This window comes from Capra hircus, chromosome 20 (assembly GCF_001704415.2).
Source record: "Capra hircus breed San Clemente chromosome 20, ASM170441v1, whole genome shotgun sequence".
NCBI lineage: Eukaryota > Metazoa > Chordata > Mammalia > Artiodactyla > Bovidae > Capra > Capra hircus.
Genome location: NC_030827.1, coordinates 33481455 through 33505445, shown reverse-complemented (window position 1 = coordinate 33505445; position 23991 = coordinate 33481455). Strand labels below are relative to the sequence as shown.

The window sequence follows — 23991 nt, the reverse complement described above, 5'->3', positions numbered from 1 at the left end:
ATTGTTTGATGTTCTTTAATTTTTTTGGTATCTGCTGGGATGTAAGCTTCCATTGAAGGCCATCCTGTGCAAAGGCCATGTGGCTGTCACCACTCACATCACAGGTTATTCCTTATGTGAACTGGTGAGTGTGGTTTTTGCTAACAGAAACCACCAGGGAGTCTGGAGGGTAAGGGATATACCACTACCTCTAGATCCCCACCCTGGGTGCCACCTCTTTCCTCAAGATATTACAAGTTTGTGAGTTGTGAGGATGAAGACAGGAGTCAGTTATAAAAAAAGCCTAGCAGTTTATTTCCTGATGGTTTACAGACGGACACTTATGTCTTTACACCTTCTCAGGAGGGTCTGCATGGCAGCTTCAGCTGCTCTCTGGACACTGATACAAGGGTCCTGTCGAAGTGCTTGGAGCCCTGAAATGGGAAGAAGAGCAATGTCCACTGAGGGAAGAAAGCCAAAGCCCAAGCTTTGCAGTGCAGGGAAGCCTCCACTAAGGGTCAGAGCTACATGGGGCTCAGGTCCCTGGGCTCACATTTTGCCCTAATGGTTAGGATTTGGATCCGCAAATTTAGAAACTATTCTTACATTGAAATAAAGGAAGAGAAGATGCTGACCTTGGGACCAGTAGGTTTATAAACAATTGAAAAATTGAAGTCTGTTGGGAATGGTGCCTACAATGGGATGGAGCTGGGGGTCACCTTACACTCTGGGGAAAGTCCAGTATATGGGGAGCATCAGAGACCACTGATGATGGGGTACACTATGATTTTACAGCTGATGTGGAACTTGGAGTGGCTCTAGTTTCTCTTTCTCTAAGAATATAACAGGGCTCTGGACAGAAACTAGGGTTGGTACTCACGTGTGGTCAGTTGTTCCCTGTCTACTAGCTCCACGTATTGGTAGGTCAAATTGAGAACAATGGCATCTAAAATCAGCAGGAAGAAAAGTTACTATTTGCTATAGAGGGATTGGCCACAAAAAGTCAGGGCAGACTCTGCACCTGGTCAGAAGTTAAGTGGTCTGAATAGTGAATGAACAAGCTAGGCTCCTCTTGCACCTCCAGGATGATGTGAGGGTGATGTGTGTGGGGTCTTGCATGCTGTGACTGGAAGCGGTTGATTGCCCGCCGCTTGCATGTTACTGGGAAAACTCACTATGTCCTCCAGGGGGCAGCGCGAGTTGTCAGGGTTTTGAACATGTATGGCCCCTGTCTTCCAAAAATTTACAACGTAGTTAGGGGGCTATGGTTTTTCCAGTAGTCATGTATGGATGTGAGAGTTGGGCCATAAAGAAAGCTGAGCACTGAAGAATTGATGCTATTGAAATGTGGAGCTGAAGAAGACTCTTGAGAGTCTCTTGGATGGCAAGGAGATCAAACCAGTCAATCCTAAAGGAAAACAACCCTGAATATTAATTGCAAGGTTTGATGCTGAAGCTGAAGCTCCAGTACTTTGGCCACCTAACTCGAACAGCTGACTCATTGGAAAAGACCTTGATGCTGGGAAAAACTGAGGGCAGGAGAAGTGGGTGACAGAGGATGAGATGGTTGGACAGCATCACTAACTCAATGCATATGAGTTTGAGCAAGCTCCAGGAGATAATGAAAGACAGGGAAGTCTGTCATGCTGCAGTTCATGGGCTCACAAAGAGTTGGACACGTTTTAGTGACTGAACAACAACAAAAAGGGGATCCTCTATAGGATCCAATAAGGGATCCTTAGGATCCTGGCTTTCCTGGTGGCTCAGACAGTAAAGAGTCTGCCTGCAGTGTGGGAGATGCATGTTCCCTGGTCGGGAATATCCCCTGGAGAAGGAAATGGCAACCCACCCCAGTATTCTTGCCTGGAAAAATCCCATGGATGGAGGAGCCCAACAGGCTACAGTCCACAGAGTCGCAAAGAGTCAGACACGACTGAGTGACTTCACTTTCTTTCTTTCTTTCTTTCTTAAAGGTGGCCAACCCAGTGGGCCTATTCATTGTGGGCCTGATTAGATGGAATGGGTTTCATGATAAGACTTAATCTTCAGCGATTCACTTACTTTCCTCTTTAATTTTGTAGATCAAACAAAGAGGCAACACAGTGAAATTAAGTGAATTGTCCAGAATCACCTAGCAGAGCCAAGGTCCGCCGGCCCTCATGCACCCATGCACTTTTCACTAGTTATCATGTTGCTGCTAAAGCTCTCAGCTTGAACTGAATTTAGAAGGTTGACTATGGTTTATGTTAATGGGTGATACAAAGGAAAACAATTTGGCAGGGGCTGCAAGCTTGGATCAAAGACCTGGGGAAAAGAGGGAACAGTGACCTGGAATCAGAAGAAGCAGGAAGGATCCAAATAGGGAGAATGGTCTGATGGAAAGAGAATGAGTGTTGGGAATTCAGAAGCTGCTACTGTAAGTTTGCAAAGAGAACAGGTTCTTTTGAGGGAAGATGTTGTTATACATAAAATGAATTTTCTGGCTTATTATTTTTTTCTTTTGGTCATACCAATCATATTGGTCTTCCCAGGTGGTACTTGTGGTAAAGAACCCACCTGCCAATACAGGAGACATAAGAGACATGAGTTTGATCCCTGGGTTGGGAAGATCCCCTGGAGGAGGGCGTGGCAACCCACTCCAGTATTCTTGCCTGGAGAAGCCTATCGGCAGAGGAGCCTGGCAGGCTACAGACCATGGGGTTGCAAAGAGTCAGATATGACCGAAGCAACAGCACACAATCATACCAGCATACCTGGGGTAGTTTCCAGGCAAAGCAAAACAGGATGGCAAGGAGCAGGCCTGTGAGTGGAGAGAGTGGACGTGGCCTCACCTGTGAGTTTGATGGCTGCACTCCTGATGGTCTCCCAGCTGCTGCTGAAGAACGTGAATGAGTGTGTGTGGAGGATCCATAGGATTTCTTGGTTTCTCTTTGACTGGAAGAGATATGTGTTACAAAAAGGGCAACTGAAAGTGGAGGGATGGGTGGGCAAGGGAAGGACTGGGGGATTGGGATTAGCAGATGCAAATTAGTATATAGAGAATGGATAAACAACAAGGTCCTACTGTATAGCACAGGAAACTATATTCAATATCCTGTGATAAACCAGAATGCAAAAGAACATGAAAAAGAATATATATGTATAACTGAGTTATTTGGCTGTTGAGTGGAAATTAACACAACCCTGTAAATCAACTATGCTTCAATAAATTAAAAAAAAAAAACAAAAGGCAACTGAGAAGTGACTCTTTAAGAAATTCAGCATCCTATAGGCCCCAAGAACAGACATCAAAAGGCCAGTGAGCATGCATACAGCCGTTAATTGTGAAGGTGTCTTATGGCTATTTCATTCTAAATTTAATCAGGCTGGTGCTGGAGCTTATCGGACTAATCAACAGATGTTTCAGGAATCAAGAGCAGATTCCAGCTGGAACTTGGGGACAGAGCAGAGGGTGATGTGGCAGGATATCCAGTATCACTGTTCTTCCCAGATGGTTCTGGCTCTAGCTGGGATTCTTTGCTATGTGCTTTGTCTTCTGGGATTTGCCCGGACTCTTGGCCTGAATTTTTGGAAGCAGCACCTATCGCACACTCACCAGCTTCATGCAGAACTGCCTGTAGAAATCCCTGGCCCTTGGTAGATCCTGACCATCCAGGAGATGGTCTAATACCCCATAGAGTTCCTGGAGGCCCAGAAAAGGAATGCAGATGATCAGGACATCACGGCAAGCCTGAAAAACAGAGTTTTCTGCGTCACAGTGCATAATGCTAGTTCTGCTTCTAGAAGGGAAGGCAGGCTTATTGGTGTGTTGGGAAAAGAGCAGCAAAGAGTGATGCAAGCGCTGGACAGTCAGTGCTACCACCTTCCCAGTTTCAAAGATGGAAGTGCAAACTCAGGAAGTGATGGCCAAAAAGGAACCCAGGATGGGATAACTGGTTTTCAGGTTCATATGAGACTGCTGTCTTCAGATATGGCTGCTGGTCCAGCCAGACCAGGCTTCCTGGCACCTCTTGGCTACGGGCAGAGGAGGAGGTGCAGCTGTCTGTGCAAGGAGGTGCAGCTGTCTGTGCAAGGGCCACTTACAGTTCCAATCTTGGGATTGGGGTCCCAGAGGTGGAGAAGGAATGAAATCATGCTCTTTTTTATTTCTTCAGCAAAAAAAATCTTCCACCTTCTTCCTGTTAGGGATGCCAGATTCTCAAATAAGAGGATGGCAGTCAGCCTCACATCATCCTGCTCCTGTGATGACAGATGCATGTCGTTGGTGAGTCCCCCACACGGCCATTCCCAGCTGGAAACCCCCCAGCCCACTCTGCCCCTTCCCATTCAGTAAAGGAGGCTGGAGCCCAGGCACTGGAGCTCGCTTGTCACAGCCCCTGTGTGTTCCAAGAATGCCCTTCCCTTCCCAGTATCTCTCCACCCACATGACATGAGTTTAGAGCTGGAGACTTGGTTTTTGACTTGGAGGAACTAATGAGGAAATGTGACCACAGGAACAATAAAAAGGGAGTGCTGGTGGCAGAAGGCCAGGGAGGGTTCTTGTTTATTCTGTATTTTATACATATTAGTCTGATTGCATCATTAGCCTGGAGTTATGGGGCCTCTGATCTAAACTGCTCAATGTCTAGGACGCTTTTCCAAGATCCCATACACTTTCCAAAGGGATTATAGGAAGCTCAGAAATTTGGGCTTTGGGTCTCAAAGAGAGAGAGAGAGAGAGAGGATAAACAAAAAAGTGCTTAGCCCCACTATTGTATATATGAAGTTATGGAGCTCCCTTGCTTACTGTCCAGGAGGGTTGGCAATGCTTTTAATTTTTTTATTTTTTATTTATTTTTTATTTTTTAAATTTTAAAATCTTTAATTCTTACATGCGTTCCCAAACATGAACCCCCCTCCCACCTCCTTCCCCACAACATCTCTCTGGGTCATCCCCATGCACCAGCACCAAGTATGCTGCACCCTACGTCAGACACGGACTGGCGATTCAATTCTTACATGACAGTATACATGTTAGAATTCCCATTCTCCCAAATCATCCCACCCGGCAATTCTTTTTAAAAGGCAAAAGATTTATGTGACCTCAACAGGTGGTGGAGAAAGATGGCCTTCTATTATCTCAGACACTTTGTTGATATGGTTTAGAGTTCTAACAAACTCTGATGAACTTTCTGGAGGTTTTCTTTTTTCTTTCTTTTTCTTGAGGGAGTTGGGTACCTAGAAAACTAGTCTAAAATACCTATCGGAAGGCAGAGGGATGAGGGGAAAGGTCATTCCGGCTATCTCAGACACTTTGTTGATATGGTTTAGAGTTCTAACAAACTCTGATGAATTTTCTGGAGGTTTTCTTTTTTCTTTCTTTTTCTTGAGGGAGTTGGGTACCTAGAAAACTAGTCTAAAATACCTATAGGAAGGCAGAGGGATGAGGGGAAAGGTCATTCCAGGTAACAGAATATTATTTAGATTAGCAACAACCAAGGACAAATAAAAAAGCATTCCCATGGACATGAGGGGAAGAAGACAGAAGCATTAACTTTGATAGCAAAATAAAATGTATGTGAGAAGAGGGCACATAAACAACAACATTGTGAAAAAGGACACTAATAAAGATCTACCATAAAAAAATAAAGATGGCTTGTTGGGAAAAGACTAGAAAAGTTAAATACATGCCTTGTAGAATGGAAATGGAAGTAGACATGTTCTTTAAGTGTACTAGAAGTAAGGTCAAGGTATATATCTAAAAGCTCTCCTTTTAGAAAGAGAAGCAACCCAATGACAAACTATCCAAAAGCTAGAGAGTTATTTACTTAAAAAAAAAGAAACCATTTGAATTTTCTAAAATCAAAGACCTAAAGATATGTCTGCAAGGAGATCCAATCAGTCCATTCTGAAGGAGATCAGCCCTGGGATTTCTTTGGAAGGAATGACGCTAAAGCTGAAACTCCAGTACTTTGGCCACCTCATGCGAAGAGTTGACTCATTGGAAAAGACTCTGATGCTGGGAGGGATTGGGGGCAGGAGGAGAAGGGGACGACAGAGGATGAGATGGCTGGATGGCATCACTGACTTGATGGACGTGAGTCTGAGTGAACTCTGGGAGTTGGTGCTGGACAGGGAGGCCTGGCGTGCTGCAATTCATGGGGTCGCAAAGAGTTGGACACGACTGAGCGGCTGAACTGAACTGAACTGGAAGATAGATCAAATAGGAATTAACCAATTGGGACGATGAGAAAGCAGAAAAGAGAAGGGTAGAAGTGTCTTGGGTGCTGGGAGAAGTATTAAAGTTTAATTTCCTGTTATAGAGAGTGATGTGAGTGCTTGGGTGCTGGCGTGGGAAATAGCAGTGAGCGGGGCCTGGAGCATGGGACAGCAGCTGTATTTTCTGTTCTACCATTTTTTCAAAGTGTCACCATATTTTTAGAGAAAGTATTTGAATAGTGAAGAAAAGAGAGAGAGAGTTTGGAGATGACAGAATTGTATGTTTTACCTATAGAAAAATATAGGGGCAAAGTATCATAATTTATTTGCAGAAAGAGAGTATTGCTTGCATGTAGTTGCTTTAATTGTGTCCAACTCTTTACCGTCTTATGGACAGTAGCACACCAGGCTTTTCTGTCTATGGGATTCTCCAGTCAGCAATACTGAGGTGGGTTGCCATGCTCTCCTCCAGGGGATTTTCCCAGCCCAGGGATCGAACCTGCATCTCTTAAGTCTACTACATTGGCAGGCAGATTCTTTACCACTAGCACCACCTGGGAAGCCCCCAAAAGAGCATTACAGGACTGTAAAGAACATGTCGTTATTAAGACTCAATTTTTGCCAAATTTTATGCAAATTTGATGAGGTTGATACCTACTAGAAATGAAAAAGTTCTAACCTAACAACCAGAAAGACTTTAGATTTTTTCTTTTGCAGTATAACTGAGAAACATTCTTTTGACCATAAAACTTGTAGACAGACTTGTGATTAGTGAAGGCTCAGATCCAAGAGTGTTACTATCATTGAATCAACTATGGTCCAGGAAACCTAACAGGTAGGGCTCTCTGGAGCTGACTTCAGCTCTTGGTTGTTAAAGATTATTTCAATTATCTGTGTATTGAAGAAAAGAACATCTTTGTTATTTTACAGAAGATACTGAATTGAGTGAAAACCCATAAAGTATTTTTGAGTACAAAATGAGAATGAAAAGTAACACTAATACTTTGGAGAAAGTAACACTAATACCAGCAGAAAGCTGCTTTCAAAGGTCAGGTTTAGACTCACACAAAAGAAACTGAAACACACAAAACTGGTGGACTATGGACTGAGAGCATGAAATACGAACTGAGATCTGGAGGCTGGGTGGTTAATAAACTTCTGGAGTCAGGAAGAAAGGGTAAGATTAAAAAAAAAACAAAACTGGAGTGAATAAATAGGAAAAAATTGGACTTGAGAGGTGATTTTTCTTCAGATTCGATTCATTACTTCTCAGGCCTCATTTAGAGATACAACACAGTCACTGGCTTGTAAAATATTAAGGAGCTGAAAAATTAGGTTTATGGTGAATAATGAAGGAAATAAAGACTTTTCATTCTGGAGACTATCACTGAACAGGTAATTTAATAAAGCCTGAATGTTTAAGAAGGATGCACTTGAGGAGGCAGCCAACAGTTTCCATCTCCTCCAGTCACACCATGGGAGCAGACAGGTTCAGATGATAAAAAATAGGTTTATGTTAGATGTGAAATAGATTTCTATATTAATGGCAGTGAATAAACCAAGAAGAAATAATAAAATCTAGTTTCCCAGAAGGTATAAAGAAAAATGACCTTCCTTAGCCTGGGATCATTGACTAATCTTTTCTGAAATGAGGGCTGTAAACCAGATCAGGAGTTGACAAAATTTTTCTGTAAAAGACCAAATGCTGAATAATTTAGACTTTGCAGGCCACATGGTTTCTGTAACAGCTAATCAGCTCTGCAGATGAAGTGTGAAGGCTGCCATAGATAATATGTAACCAATGAGCATGGCTGTGTTCCAATAACACTACCTTTGCAAATAGATGTTCTGAGTCGAATTTGGCCCATGAGCCATGGGGCAGTTTAATGACTTCTGGGATGAAATGAACTAAGCAAGTATTTTAAGTTTTTGAAATCTTCCACATGAAAAAGATAGTGTTGGAGGCATCAACGTTTAGCCCTGTAATGAGTACTGTCATCATCTGTGTTCCCCCAACAGCAAACATTGAGGTAAGGATTTAAGTGTAAGGGATTTACATGGGAGGTGAGCCCAGGAAGCAAGATGGACAAGACAGGAAGGCTACGAAAGGGAATATAAGTGGGTATGGCAGATGGACACCAAACTGGTCTGCTGCAAGCACTGTCTGAAACTCTTTCTGTTCACTCACTTCTTCTGGGGAGGGAAGATTCCTGAACAGGTTCACTTACATCTTCAAGGAAGGTTCTTGTTTGCAGGACTATTTCTTTGAAGTAGAAGCTCACGTCTCTGTCTGTGAGCAGATCCAGGATCTTTTTTAGAGCCTTCAAGCTTTCACAGACGACCTCAGTGCGGGCCAGGTGATAGAGGCCTCTGATGACAGATTCTAACATTATCTGCTTGTGCTTCTTCACCTATTTTGAAATAAGGTTTCTTAATCTCGAAAACTGTTCTATGTGTATCTGAAATAGGGTAGGAGACCCCAGACAAGGGGACTGACATTCTGTTAGGGTCATGGATCCTTCAACACAAGAGCCACTACTTCAGCAACTTATTTGGATTTTCACTTAATTTCTGAAATTAACACACATGGTTACCCCATGTGTAACCATGGGGTGTGGGTTACTAAATAATTATTTTAAAAGTCTACTTGTGTCCATGCATGCTCAGTTGGGTCCAATTCCTTGCAACCCCATGGACTGTAGCCCACCAGGCTCTTCTCCATGGGATTTTCCAGGCAAGAATAATGGGGTGGGTTGCCATTTCCTTCTCCAGGGGCTCTTCCCAACCCAGGGATGGAACCTGTCTCCTGTGTCTCTTGCATTGGCAGATGGATTCTATTTTTTTTAATTTTTATTTTAACCACTGAGCTACTTGGGAAGCCTCTAACTCTACTTACATGAACTACTTTTTGTCCTTCCCTCAACCCCTTTTACCTTGTGAGGGGCTCCAGAAGCCGTATTACCGAGACCCCGGATGGCCATTTGCCTCAGGATGGGGTTGGAGTCCCAAGCACTCTGATCCATCAGAACAAGCACATCCCGTAGATTCCCATGCTTCCAAAGGATTGGCTCCTTCATGAGCTGAAAATGACACACTTCTCCCCTTTAGTTGAGGGAAGGGCCTCCCTTCAGAAGAGTTCTGAAGGCATCACAGCTATGATGAAAGGGCAGGGCCCCAGCTGCTTGTGGGGCAGAGGAAGAAGCCTTGGGTGAATATGCAAATCTGGCAGGAACTAAGCTCTAGTGGTAAGCAACCCACAGGTCAAGGTTATGAGCTGATGAGAACCAAAACACCTAGTTAAGAACATATGTGCATGTGTTTAGTTGCTCAATTGTGTCTGACTCTTTGCGACCTCATGGAATAAAACCCACCAGGCTCCTCTGTCCACGGAGATTCTCCGGGCAAGAATACTAGAGTGGGTTGCCATGCCCTCCATGCCCTCCTCCAGGGGATCTTCCTAATCCACGAATCGAACTGGGGTCTCCTGCATTGCAGGCAGATTCTTCATCAGCTGAGCTACCAGGGAAGCCCAGTTAAGAAGATAATTCTGATCTAAATGGGAAAATGGAGCATAGGAAACAGGAGTAACTGATGATGTTATTTCTCTGGACTGGCTGGGCCAGCTTTTATCCCAGGGTGTGGAAGGACTGTAGTATTGATATATTTGTTGGTTATATTTTGTTTTGTCTTTTGCAGGTTATTTCTCTATCCTTCTCTGCTTTGGAAATTGATGTCTACAGACCAGAGGGCAGGAAGAGGATGAGGCTGGGTTCTTTTTCCTCTCTGTCTCTCTGCTCAGGTACTGTATCTCTGGCAGTCGTTGGGCCTCTCCACTCCCAAAGCTCCCAGTGAAGGTCCCTCTTCCGTGGCTTTGGATCCCATTGAACTCCTGAGAGAGATACCCCATGGGACCCAACAAGCCTGCTGGGGTGGCTTGCCTCAGAGAAGAAAGCTGTGCCCGTTATCCGGTAGTTCTCTGAGGAGGAGGTTAGGGATGGGAGGAGTTGTTCTGTGATGTCCAGTATGATTCCATGTTGCCACACGGCCATGCTCCTAGAAAACCAAGGCTCCCATTGTAGTGGAGACTTTTTTCTTTCTAAACAATGGAAGACACTTTAGTCTATTTCTCTATCAGGAAAACCAATAATTTTAAAAAGGGATGTTAACAAGGAAAGAGCACCAAGCCTTAAACTTTATAGCACCCTATCTAAGTGCCTGACGAGAGTGTTCAGTTCAGTCACTCAGTCGTGTCCGACTCTTTGCGACCCCATGGACTGCAGCCCGCCAAGACTTCTTCTCCTTCACCAACTCTCGGAGTTTACTCAAACTCTAAAGTGTAGTTCGCCTAAAGCCGTTCATTTGTATCGCTATCTTTTGAGGAATTGTTGAGTTTGGAGCTGATCCTACCATGTCTTCCCAACCCTCTTTGCCCTTTCCTCTGTTTTCTTTTCTCCTTGACTCTAAGTCCTTGGTGACTCAACGGCTTTCAGTGAAGTTGCCTTCCCTGCATTTTCACTTTGTCTTCAGCTTTTCCTTTGGTATCTAGTTTGGGAGTATCTGAACATTACCTGGCCAGTGCACAGACTCCTATGTGGTGGGTACTGGGGCTGCTGAGGAGGGTCCACACGTTGTCTCCCTCGTCAGATTCTCTGGTCAGCCCTTCTCTCATAGCCTGGGCCTGCACACACTTCAGAGCTGTAGTTGAGAGCCTGAAAGAGACAGTTGGCATCACAAAAGTAAGTCAACACCATGCAGGGAACTGTGAATTCCTCAAGTCCATAATCCATAATAAATACCATCAAGCTGTCTGTATTCTGTATTTTCACAGATTATATCTTGGCTCTGTATATTGACATGTATGAATCTGGTTACTTATAACCACTATGTGCTACAGAATAAATATAGCACATTTTGTTTGTTTTAAAAAATGTTCCCCACAATGCTCCCTTACTTCTGGATGAATGGAGGCTGTGTAAGGAAAACACAGGCAGCCTTGATCTCACACTTTGGTGTTGGGGCCAAAGGGGATATTGACATATCCTGAACTCAGTCAATAATCCCACATAATCTTCACCTCTCCTGAGAAAATCAAGCCCTGAGGATAGAAAGTGTGAAATACTGTATTTTAGTGGCTCAAACACAGCACCTTGGAAACCAGGATGCATCTCTCAATGGATAGTGCATTGCAATTGTTGGCCAAACAGTAGTTGTGATGCAGTCTCTATTGATTGTGTATACAATTCGTGTACACAAACATATTCAGGTATGGCTCTTTGAGCTATTCCTGGAGGAGGACCTGGCCACCCACTCCAGTATCCTTGCCTGGAGGATTCCATGGACCGAGGAGCCTGGCAGGCTACAGTCCATAGGGTTGCAAAGAGAGGGACATGACTGATGTGACTTAGCATGCATACATGCAAGCTTAGAGCTGTAGGTATTTATATATGTACATGTGCTGAGCCTAACTGCTTCCTTGGTGGTTCAGATGGTAAAGAATCTTCCTGCAATGTAGGAGACCCACATTCAGTCCCTGAGTCGTGAAGATCCCCTAGAGAAGGGAATGGCAACCTACTGTAGTATTCTTGCCTGAAGAATTCCATGGACAGAGGAACCTGGTAGGCTACACAGTCCATGGGGTCAAAAAGAGTCAGATGGGACTGTGTGACTGAGTGCATGAGCCTGCAAGCAAGTGGACCCAATCCCTTGCCCGCCCCCCGACTCCACCCCACATGCATGCTCACTGAGTGTAATTGCTCTTTAAAATGCCTTTTAATAGGTTGATTTGACTTTGGAATAAAAAGTTAGGCAAGAGAACAGGGAAGCAAAGCAATGTGTTACAAAATAAAAATCCATACTTAATAATCCTCAAAGAGCTCTATGGAACAATATAAAATATGAATTTAATAGTTTAAGAAAGCACTAATTTATGACTTAATTGGGACTTTTTAAAAACTTTTTCAATGGTTCATGAAATAATATTACTTCTTTCAATTGGTGAAGTCTTAGATTTGAGGAAAGATGATATTTATTTTTATTTTTCTTCTTTCCTTGTATGGTGTGTATGTGTATACTCGTGTTGGACTCTTTGTGATCCCATGGGCTGGGGTCCCCGAGTGCCCCCAGTCCATAGAATTTTCCAAGCAAGAATACTGGAGTGGGTTCCATTTCCTTCTCCAGGGGATCTTCCCAACCTAGGGGTTGAACCTGCATCTCTTGCACTGGCAGTCTCCTTCGTCGGGAGACAGGTTCTTTACTAGTGCCACCTGCCTTGAATATTACAGAATTCCAACTTTCCTTGAAAGGTTTCAAGGAAAGAAGACAAAGGAAGTGGATGGGCCACTCTAGAGAAGAGGATGTTGCTGCTTGTAAGACTGTTCTGGATGACAGTGCCTGGGTACCAGTTCCGGGAAGAAGGGCTATGAGGCTCAGGGATGGAGGGACCTTGTTTCTAAATGGGTAGTTGAGGCCACGCCAGGCCCTTTTCTGGAGTCTTGGGTCAGGGTGTCTCCAGAAGGCCCTCCTGCCTGGCCGTTTACCTGCAGGGGTCAGCTCTCTGCTGCCGCTCCCCCTGCGGCATCACCCGCCGGCGGCGGCTGAGGGTGGAGGTGGGCATCTTCTGACCGAGCGTGCAGCTGACCAGCTTCAGGAGAAGCGTGAACAGCTCCGGGTACAGGCTCGCGACAGGGGTGCCCGTTGACACCACTTCATACACGGCACAGGCCACCTGCAGGGAGGAAGGGTCTCGTGTCAGGTGGGGCTGACCTTCCAGGCTGTTTTCCCTCCACAGGATTGCTTCCCAGGTGGACCACACTTGTGGTAAAAGCACACAGAAAGGGGAGAAAATGGAGGGTTTATTTTTCTGGGAACTTCTCAACTCAGGCTGTGTTTTTCTCTCAGGGCTCCCATGTGAGGTGACTCCAAAGTCTAGCTGGCACCACAAGGTTAGGCTTAGGGTCTTTTGACAACAATTAGATGTCTTGAAGGATAATTTGGAAACACAGAGGCACAGATTTTCCTTGGGCTGGTGAAAAATTGGCTTCTAAACATGATCAGCCACAAAGTCATTGCCATATCACTGCCATGATTGTCCAGTATAAACTGGAGTCGATTTAAAACCAGAGTGTAAGAGGGGAAGAAGTGTGATTAATGCTGTACCACCCAGTGCCAGGTGGGAACAAGCTCAGATGTGTGACAGGTTGTCCAACTCACAGATATTGCCTCTATTCTGGCTAGGTCATCTTCTAACTCGTTCTCCAGTTTGTCGACTAAGGCTCGCAAGAGTTTGCCACTGGAGGCTGGGTTCTCAGCCAGAGATTTCCACAGTGTCTTTGTGTCCCTAGTCAAGGAAGGCAGGAAGCTAATGAGGCTCAACTCTTTGGGAGATTCGCTTTTCCATTGGATCCACTCTAAAATCACATTATGACTAATCACAATTGCAGGGATGAGTGGACATGCCAACGTGCCTGGGGATAATAAGGATGCTTTATTTAACAATCTAGCATTTGGGCCTTGGGTTGCTGAGGTTTGTTAACATCCATCAAGACAGAAACCTCTCATATAGATGCATTCTCAGCAACCAGAAAGGGGGGAAATAATCACTTTCTAAAACTCACTTACTCCTATTTTAAATATATATATATATATATATACACACACACACACATACACAAACATATATACATATACACATATCTAAAATTCTCATCTTCCAATGAGGACATATATTTGAAAAATACTTGGAAAACCATTACCTGTGATTCAAGCACTGTTTCTGAAATTAGTCAGGTGAGATGTTTTCAACTTTTGTTTGCTATCTTTCTCTCAAACCAGAGATTCTTCCCCAATGCCTTATAGAGGGGTCTTCCCTGGGAAAAGGGAAGACCTTAGTTTGAATCTACCTGTCAAAGGGCAGAGGCTTCTGTAAAAGGTTGGCAACAACTGCATCCATGTGAAAGCTGGCTATCTGAGAAATGGCTTCTAGCATAAACTGAAAACTTTCCTCCTTTTGTCTGAGGACCGGCATGTGATGGTAAATTACGCCCAAGATCTCCAACAGCTAAAAAGAAAAAGCCAATGCAATCACTGAATCACCATTTTTCCTTGACATGGTTGACTTAGATCATGTACAGTCAGCAAGTTGTGGGTGGTGATCGATGAAATAGAAATAATGTTAAGGAAGTGATTGATTCTACACATGGCCTATCTCTTGCTCAGGACAATTATTGATAAATTAGGCATTTATTCTTAAATCAATTTAGCAAACATTTAGTAAAAGGCAGCATTATGCCAGGTGCTGAGTTAGGCATTGTGGGGATTTTACCAGGGTTGCATAAGATGTAGCCCTTTCTCAAAAGGAATGAATCATCTCATAAAGGACTTCGGCTTTACACCCAGAGGCTTGTACACAAAACTGTGTATGGAAAATGGTGTACAAGAGATTCACAGGACTGATAGGGGAATCCAGAAGTAACTGAGGTCACCATAGAGGGACGTCTGGTCTGGGTCTCAAAGGATATATATATCAATTTCAAAAGGCAAGGTGGAGATGGCGAGGAAAGGAATCCTCATCAGAAGGAACAAGACAGGTAAAAATGCAAATAGAACACAGAGGGTTCAGAGAGCAGTGAAACTAATCTATCCTCCACTATTGGATACATGTCATTATACATCTGTCAACATCAAAACTAAAAGCTCTAATGTGAACTGTGGACTTTGGGTGATTATCAGTTCAGTTCAGTTCAGTTCAGTCGCTCAGTCGTGTCCGACTCTTTGAGACCCCATGAATCGCAGCACGCCAGGCCTCCCTGTTCATCACCATCTCCCGGAGCTCACTCAGACTCATGTCCATCGAGTCCGTGATGCGATCTAGCCATCTCATCCTCTGTCATCCCCTTCTTCTCCTGCCCCCAACCCCTCCCAGCATCAGAGTCTTTTCCAATGAGTCAACTCTTCACATGAGGTGGCCAAAGTACTGGAGTTTCAGCTTCAGCATCATTCCCTCCAAAGAAATCCCAGGGTTGATCTCCTTCAGAATGGACTGGTAGGATCTCCTTGCAGTCCAAGGGACTCTCAAGAGTCTTCTCCAACACCACAGTTCAAAAGCATCAATTCTTCGGCACTCAGCCTTCTTCACAGTCCAACTCTCACAGCCATACATGACCACTGGAAAAACCATAGCCTTAACTAGACAGACCTTAGTCGGCAAAGTAATGTCCCTGCTTTTGAATATACTATCTAGGTTGGTCATAACTTTTCTTCCAAGGAATAAGTGTCTTTTAATTTCATGGCTGCAGTCACCATCTGCAGTGATTTTGGAGCCCCCAAAAATAAAGTCTGACACTGTTTCCACTGTTTCCCCATCTATTTCCCATGAAGTGATGGGACCGGATGCCATGATCTTCGTTTTCTGAATGTTGAGCTTTAAGCCAACTTTTTCACTCTCCTCTTTCACTTTCATCAAGAGGCTTTTTAGCTCTTCTTCACTTTCTGCCATAAGGGTGGTGTCATCTGCATATCTGAGGTTATTGATATTTCTCCCGGCAATCTTGATTCCAGCTTGTGTTTCTTCCAGTCCAGCATTTCTCATGATGTACTCTGCATGTAAGTTAAATAAGCAGGGTGACAATATACAGCCTTGAAGTACACCTTTTCCTATTTGGAACCAGTCTGTTGTTCCATGTCCAGTAGGATGAGTCAATGTAGGTTCATCGATTGTAGCAAATGTAACCTGAGGGGTGGGATGTTGGAGGTGTGGAGATAGGAGGTGTACTGAAACTCTGTAACTTCTGCTCAGTTTTGTTGTGAACCTAATGGCTTTAAAAAGTAAAATCTATATAAAAACTACACAAAAGCCGGGTAGAAGCAGATGTAGAAAACTTTATGGAATAGGAGAATGGTTCAGTTTGGAGCACAGAAAGAATGAAGGTGAGAAAAAAGAGGAGGATAACTTGATAGACAAGACAAAGCTGAATCCGAAAGGACATTGAGGGTCACCTTTCTGAGTTTGGGTATTAGTTTGTGTGCAGTAGGGAATTATATCATGCATTTGGATTTTTGACATGGATTAGGACATGTTTCTATGCTAAAGCAACTTTGCATTCAGTAGATATTTCTCTTGCTTATTTTGGATAGACATTTTTAGGTTAAATATAACATTTTTCATGAAATTGTAATTCCTTAATCATAAATATCCTGCAAGCCTGATTATCACACAGTCCCATACTAGTGATTCTTGGAAAACATTTAGGTCCCTAGCCTTTACCTAGCGTATGAACAACTTCCCCTTTTATGTTTAACACACAAACACATGGATATTCTAAATTTATTAACCTTTCATTCTCCCATGACTGGCCTAGGGCCTGCCACAGAGTATATACTCAATAAATGTTTTTGAAAACAAACAAATGGTTGGGCAGTAGTTAGAACAGAGGTCATTTGTAAAAGTCATGCTTTGGAGAATTCTTTAATTTAGGATGATTAACTCCCGACTCTGGGGACCATAACTTCTTCCTCCTGTTACCCTTGGGAAGGAAGCCTTTCTGAGTTAAAAATTATTTCCTCATCACTGATCTCTGAATTGTTAATATTTTGATTCTGACTTTAGGAGAGAGAGAAGACAGCATATCCATTTGGAGCTCTTAACCAGACTTCCTGAATTTAAACCCAATTCTCTCTGCTTAATTCTCTAGTTGGGAGGAAGGATTGGGACTTTTCTTTCAGTCAGTTCCTCAAGGATAGCCTTCTTTACCAGAAAATACCTAAAGGGTGTTAAAGAGCAGCTCACAGGGTGCAGTGGAGTTAGAAAACCCGCCTGGCCCTCAGTGGCCATCTCAAAGGTTCACGAGACCACTCTTATGCTTGCAGATCTTACAACCCAGTTTTTCACACACCACATGCTTCTGGTTCAGATATTCTTCCTCTGGCCAGAGAGTGGCAGCTTGGAAAGTGCTCATCATCACAGACTAGAGAGGTAATTGAGTCAGGTGAGACGGGCCCTCCTCCTGAGCCTGGTTGCTCATACACAACTTGGGTCTCTGTTGAGGCCTCCTGAGGCTGTGTATGCTCTTGCCTGTGACTCATCAGTGGACCAATTGAGGAGTGATGACCTGCTTCTGGTACTGGCATTTCAGAAGTGCTAGAATCATGCTCAGTTGTCAGACTGGCTGTCAGTTCACCTGGTCTTCCAGAGTAGCTCCCTGCTCCTTCAGGGCGGCGATCATCCAGACGCCACAGGCCTTTGTACACGGGGGGTTGAGGCTCTCCAGACCATCCAGGGTTTCCTCCAGGAACATGAGCATTTCTTCACTGGGGATGAGTTTACTGACAATCTGAGAACAGACCCAGAAAGATTCCTGTCACCAACCCCTCACTTCATATCTGGACCCAGAAAGACTCACGTAACCAAGCCCCTCACTTCCTATCTGGACACCCAAAACATGCTGCCCCTTTTTTAGGATATTAGAAACCACTGGGCTTTCCAAAGAGTTAGCGTATGATCGAGGCCATAGAAACTAGAGAAAATACTAAAATAGGACATAGACACGGCCTTTCAGTCTAAGTAAAACTTTCCTTGAAGTTGCTTTCTAAAAATCATTTCATATTTATTAAATTCTAGGTCTGCCAAGGCAATTTCCTCTCCAAACCTGAATTTGCAATACCCCCCATAAAGGAAAAATAATGCGTAAATGGCAATTTAAGTGTTGTCAAGTACTTTCATATACATTTCATCTATCATAGAAATGTCTTGTGTCTGCCAAAGAGTAGCTAGGAGCTAGGCTTGAGGATTCAGGAAATCTATCAACACGTACTAAATGCCTGGCTAAAGAGCCTGTGCCTTACAGTATCCAAACGGAGGGTGAATTAACAATGAACCCTGTCTTTTGCTTTTGTGTGTTTCAATATTGAGTAGTCAATAAAAGGTCAAGAAAATAAGACTTTGTAATTTTGGTCTCTAGACAAATAATTATATAGAATGTTTGATTGTATATTTCTCTGTGTATGTGCGAATGAAAAGGCAGGCACGGGAGGTGAAAAGTTAGCAGTCTGAATAAATTCCAGAAGCATTATCTGGGGCTTTAACCAAACAAGAAGGTCATGGTTATGAGTTTGTGGGTATGAAAACATTCCTGCTCACAACTGAATTCCCTCTGTATTAAATGGCCCAGTGATGTGCGGTAGAACGACCTTTGAGAAGACATGAATTCCTTTTCATGAGTAGCTGCCTGTCCTAGCTGGATTCTGAGTCACCATGGCTCTAAGATCAAGGCCTAGACTCATGTGTCTGTTCTATGGAACACCAAATGTCTGCCTGGGTCCAAGCTCGACAGTTACGTGTTTTTTTCTTTCTCATATTGGGATGATATTGGCTTAGGAATAAAGGAAGGAAGGGAACTGCTGTTTTCGACACTTATTGTGCATCAGACACTGTCTTAGGCTTCGGACCTGGTTTCCCTCCCTGTGTCCCCATGAGTTTCTCTTCTGTATACTCATCACTTTCTTGTCACTGCTGCTGCCTCTTTAGTCCAAGCCTCCTGAGCTCACACGTGGATTCTTACACTTTCCTCCAAATTGACCTCACTAGTTTCACTCTTGGCAGCCTATAGTCTACTTTCAACATGGCAGCCAGGTGACCCTTCAGAAATAAAGTTGTACCATATTCTTAGCCCATAAGGAGATTTTGCAAGTTAGGAAAAATGCTTTGTTCTCAAGAAAGTTCCCTTCTCTCTGTTATTGTCATGATGACCAATTTTGTTGTTTACTGCCCTCAGTGGGTAATTACCATAGTACACATATAAATCCACAATGTCTGCATTAGGAAAAATGCTGTCTCACACAAGTTGTACATTTCACACCTGCCACATTATATGCAGTGGTTTTGACTCTTCTGTTCAAATCCCTCTGCTGGTGTTTTATTTTTATTAGAGTGAAACCAAGTTTCTTAAAAAGGCCTGGAAAGCACTTCAATCAGCTCTGGGCTGTCTCTTGGATCTCATGACCCACTTCTTTCTCCACCTCAGGGCCTTTGCACATACTGTTTCCCCCTTTGCCTGGAATGTTCTTTCCAGATATCTTTGTGGTTCTCTCTTTCAGAGTTGTGATCCCTAGGGGATCTGCCCCCACCTTACTCTTCATTCCCTTCCTTGACTTTGTGTTTCTCACTTATCACTACCTGACATCATATTTATTTGGCTGCTCCAACCACTAGGACATAAACTCAATGAGGGCAGGCATTTCTATCCTAAGATCCTGGAAAATAGTCTGGGACATGGTAGATGCACAGGGCACATGAGGTGAATGAATAAGTGACTGAATAAAAGAATGAATTGATTGGCCAATTCTCATAGCAGCTCTGAGAGGGAGGTTATGCATTTTTTTAAGATGAGGAAATGGATCACATAGTGCACGCACTTCAGGGGGTGCACAGAGAATACATCTGGCGGACTCCAATGTCCTGTTTCTCTCATTTTACCCTACTACCTCCTTCACTTGGAGAGGACTGCATGGCTCCCCAGGTTTCCCAGAGCTTGAAATGAGATTGCCTGTATACATGGACCCAGATTTAATGAATGGACAAAAGTCGTTTATTTCACTAGAATGGCTAGACTGTTTGCCCTCCTCGGTAGAGGAGCGTACACGGCCTACTCATTTGAAAATTAACCCAGAATCATCCTTATGTCCCTTGATCAGTCCTCCATATCTATTACCTTTGCTATTTTGGAGGAAATCTTGATCTGGACCTGCACATCATCACATTGCAGCCCTTCCTGCAAATCCTGTAGTCTTTCCAATTCCAGGTGAACACCTATAATCAACAAAGGGTGACATGGGAGTTCAAAGAACTGATAGGGGTTGAAGAGGCTGTCTATATTTTGACGTGACACTAGTTCAGCTGCTGGACGACTTTCACAAACGCGCGAAAGCCTCTCTGATGAGCATAAGAGCAAACACTGATTGAGGAGTTTCTGCATACTAAAAGCATGCTAAATACTCTGATCTCATTTATTACTCCTAGAGATCATCTGAGGTTATTTGCAGTTGAGAAGACTGACGCTGAGAGGTGTAAAGTCATTTGGCCAGGTCATGCAGGGAGTGAAAATAGAGGGTTGGAACTTGAACCCTGGTCTGACACCACTGCCCAGGCTCTAACTACTCTGCTCTACTGCTGGCTCTGTTGAAGTTCTATTCTGCAGTGAGCTTCTGTTGAAGGGAATGGTTAAGGTAACCACTGTAATCATTGCAATTGCGTGATTGTTGATATTGACTTGTAAATGCAGACCTCAGTGGTAATGTTTTTCTGTTTGTTGTTTGGAGTTAGTAATTGGTGGAAATTCACACCTGAATCACTCTCTGGGAGGTACCTTAGCCTCCTGGGCAGAGGACCTGGGCTCAAAGTCCAGCTTCACAGCTTTCAATTGTCCAAGCAACTGGTAAATTTCTCAACCTCTGATCTATTATCTGCATTAACAACAGACTGAACAACATCCACAAATATTAAGTGGGCATTTAATTCAGTAAAACACTAGTTATTTGTATCCAGTACAGATTTAATTTAATGATCATATTCTTTGTCTCTCTACCATGTTTATTTGATCAACTAGGAAAGAGTTAACATGAATAATGAAGTATGGGATTTCCTGCTAACAAAGAATATTTAAGAACTGGAACTTTGCATGTTTCAGGAAAATAAAGGAACCTAAAGGGAGAAATATAGATCTGATAGAGCGCCTGAAGAACTATGGACAGAGGTTCCTAACATTGTACAGGAGACAGTGATCAAAACCACCTCCAAGAAAAAGAAATGCAAAAAGGCTAAATGGTTGTCTGGTAGACCTTAAAATAGTTGAGAAAAGAAGAGAAGCAAAAGGCAAAGGAGAAAAGGAAAGGTATTACTATCTGAATTCAGAGTCCCAAAGAATAGCAAGGAGAGAGAAAGTCTTCTTAAGTGAACAATGCAGAGAAATAGAAAACAATAGAATGGGGAAGACTAAAGATCTCTTTAAGGAAATTGGAGATACCAAGGGAACATTTCATGCAAAGATGGGCTCAATAAAGGACAGAAATGGCATGGACCTAATAGCAGCAGAAGATATTAAGAAGAGGTGGTAAGAATACACAGAATTATACAAGAAACATCTTCATGACCTGGATAACCACAATGGTGTGATCACTCACTTAGAGCCAGATATCTTGGAGTGTGAAGTCAAGCGGGCCTTAGGAAGCATTACTATGAACAAAGCTAGTAGAGATGACGGAATCCCAAGTCAACCTATTTCAAATTCCAAAAGATGATGCTGTGAAAGTGCTGCACTCAATGTGCCAGCAAATTTGGAAAACTCAGCAGTGGCCACAGGACTGGAAAAGGTGAGTTTTCATTCCAATCTCAAAGAAAAGCAATGCCAAAGAATGTTCAAACTGCCACATGATTACACTCATCTCACATGCTAGCAAAGTAATGCTCAAAATTCTCCAAGCTAGGCTTCAACAGTACATGAATCGAGAAGTTCTAGATGTTTAAGCTGGATTTAGAAAAAAACAGAGGAATAAGAGACAAATTGCCAACATCTGTTGGATCATAGAAAAAGCAAGAGAATTCCAGAAAAACATCCAGTGCTTCATTGACTATACCAAAGGCTTTGACTGTATGGGTCACCACAAACTCTGGAAAATTCTTAAACAGATGGGAATACCAGACCACACAACTTGCCTCCTGAAAAGCCTGTATGCAGGTCAAGGAGCAACAGAACTGGACATGGAACAATAGACTGGTTCAAAATTGGGAAAGCAATACATCAAGGCTGTGTATTGTCACCCTGCTTATTTAACTTATATGCAGAGTACATCATGGGAAATCCTGGGCTGGATGAAGCACAGGCTGGATTCAAGATTTCTGGGAGAAATATCAATAACATCAGATATGCAGAGGACATTATCCTTATGGCAGAAAGCGAAGAGGAACTAAAGAGCCTCTTGATGAAAGTGAAAGGGGAGAATGAAAAAGCTGGCTTAAAACTCAACATTCAAAAAACAAAGATCATGGCATATGATCCCCTTACTTCATGGCAAATAGATGAGGAAACAATAGAAACAGTCAGAGACTTTATTTTCCTGGGCTCCAAAATCACTGCAGATGGTGACTGCAGCCATAATATGAAAAGACACTTGCTCCTTGGAAGAAAAGCTGTGACAAATCTAGATAGCATATTAAAAAATAGACATTACTTTGCCAACAATGGTCCATATAGTAAAAACCATGGTTTTTCCAGTAGTCATGTATGGATATGAGAGTTGGACCATAAAGAAGACTGATCATTGAAGAAGTGATACTTTTGAACTGTGGTGTTGGAGAAGACTCTTGAGAATCCCCTGGACTGCAAAGAGATCAAGCAAGTCAATCCTAAAGGAAATCAGTCCTGAACATTCACTGGAAGGACTGATGCTGAAGCTGAAGCTCCAATAATTTGGCCACCTGATGCAAAGAACTGACTCAATGGAAAAGATCCTGATGCTGGGAAAGATTGAAGGCAGGAGGAGAAGGAGATGACAGAGGATGAGATGGTTGGATGATATCACCAACTCAGTAGAGTTTGAGCAAGCTCCAAGAGATGATGAAGGACAGTGAAGCCTGGCATGCTGTAGGCCATGGGGTCGCAAAGAGTCGGACATGAACAACAACAACAAAGGAGGACCAGGCAGAGCAATGATAGAATTCCTTTCTTCCTATGGGGTCCTTTTGCAGGACATTTCTTGTCTTATTAGAGTGGTCCTTTAATTCTCACCCCTTTAATTCATTTTTTTTCTGGCTTTGATAAAATCATACACCCTTCATGAATTCTCTTCCCAAATCCCAAGGGACTGTCAGATCTATTCAGGTTCTGCTGAACAGTTTTTCCCTATTGACTGACTCTATTGTCTGCCCTCAACCAAATCCCACCTTCCGTCTTTCACACACTTTTAGCATGCAAATTTAGAATTGTTATATTTCTGTGTCCCAGCATCAGAACAGTGTCTGACACACAAAAAGGCACTCAAATATTTCCCTAGGGGCTTCCTTTGTAGCTCCTTGGTGAAGACTCTGCCTGCAGCGCAGGACACCCGGGTTCGATTCCTGGGTTGGGAAGATCCCCTGGAGAAGGGATAGGCTACCCACTCCAGTATTCTTGCCTGGAGACTTCCTTGGACAGAGGAGCCCGGCAGGCTACAGTCCATGGGGTCGAAAGAGTCAGACACAACTTAGTGGCTAAACCACCTCTTTCACCTTCATCAAGAGGCTTAGTTCCTCTTCGCTTTCTGCTATAAGGGTAGTGTCATCTGCATATCTGAGATTATTAATATTTCTCCCAGCAATCTAGACTCTTAATTCTACATCTAAAAGAATGAAGAGTCTAGTGTAGACATGAGTGGCAGTCAAGCTGGCTGGGGGATCCTGGCTGCACCTGGTCTGGAGGGAACTGTACACAAGGCAGGTCCCACCTCGGCAAAACACTTGGTGATTTAACCTGTATTTAATCAAGAAGCCCTGAGTGTTGGTTTCAGCCTGATATTGAGGTTTTAAAATTCCTTCTGTTTCCTGACATTGATAGGTATTTACACATTCCGGCAGAGCAGGCAGAGGTCCTGCTATGCAAGCTACAAAAATCTCCACAAAGTTCTCTCTCTTAGAGAACTCTGAAATTCACTTAGCACCAGGATAATAGTATGATTTCCTCTGAAAGAAAACTGTGTGGTAGAAAAAGCTTTGCTAATATGTCCAATTGGTGTGTGATTTAAATCAGACACTCTCAAAACATTTCACCTGCTTTAATGGATCTTTATGAC

At 43.3% G+C, this 23991-nt stretch overlaps 1 protein-coding gene across 1 annotated transcript in view; it reads right to left on the bottom strand.

The window, feature by feature from the left end:
* The window catches only part of MROH2B (maestro heat like repeat family member 2B), a 61823-nt gene continuing 38109 nt past the window's right edge, over nucleotides 278–23991 (bottom strand). The window contains exons 19-32 of the mRNA XM_005694753.2: nucleotides 19881–19978; nucleotides 17352–17504; nucleotides 14076–14233; nucleotides 13387–13513; nucleotides 12714–12901; nucleotides 10746–10886; nucleotides 10116–10230; nucleotides 9111–9257; nucleotides 8406–8588; nucleotides 4063–4218; nucleotides 3575–3709; nucleotides 2811–2913; nucleotides 860–925; nucleotides 278–413 (exon numbers count right to left, since the gene is read on the bottom strand). Coding sequence (XP_005694810.2) covers nucleotides 307–413; nucleotides 860–925; nucleotides 2811–2913; nucleotides 3575–3709; nucleotides 4063–4218; nucleotides 8406–8588; nucleotides 9111–9257; nucleotides 10116–10230; nucleotides 10746–10886; nucleotides 12714–12901; nucleotides 13387–13513; nucleotides 14076–14233; nucleotides 17352–17504; nucleotides 19881–19978 — 1877 coding nt within the window. The 3' untranslated portion in view covers nucleotides 278–306. The remainder of the gene's footprint in view (nucleotides 414–859; nucleotides 926–2810; nucleotides 2914–3574; nucleotides 3710–4062; nucleotides 4219–8405; nucleotides 8589–9110; nucleotides 9258–10115; nucleotides 10231–10745; nucleotides 10887–12713; nucleotides 12902–13386; nucleotides 13514–14075; nucleotides 14234–17351; nucleotides 17505–19880; nucleotides 19979–23991) is intronic.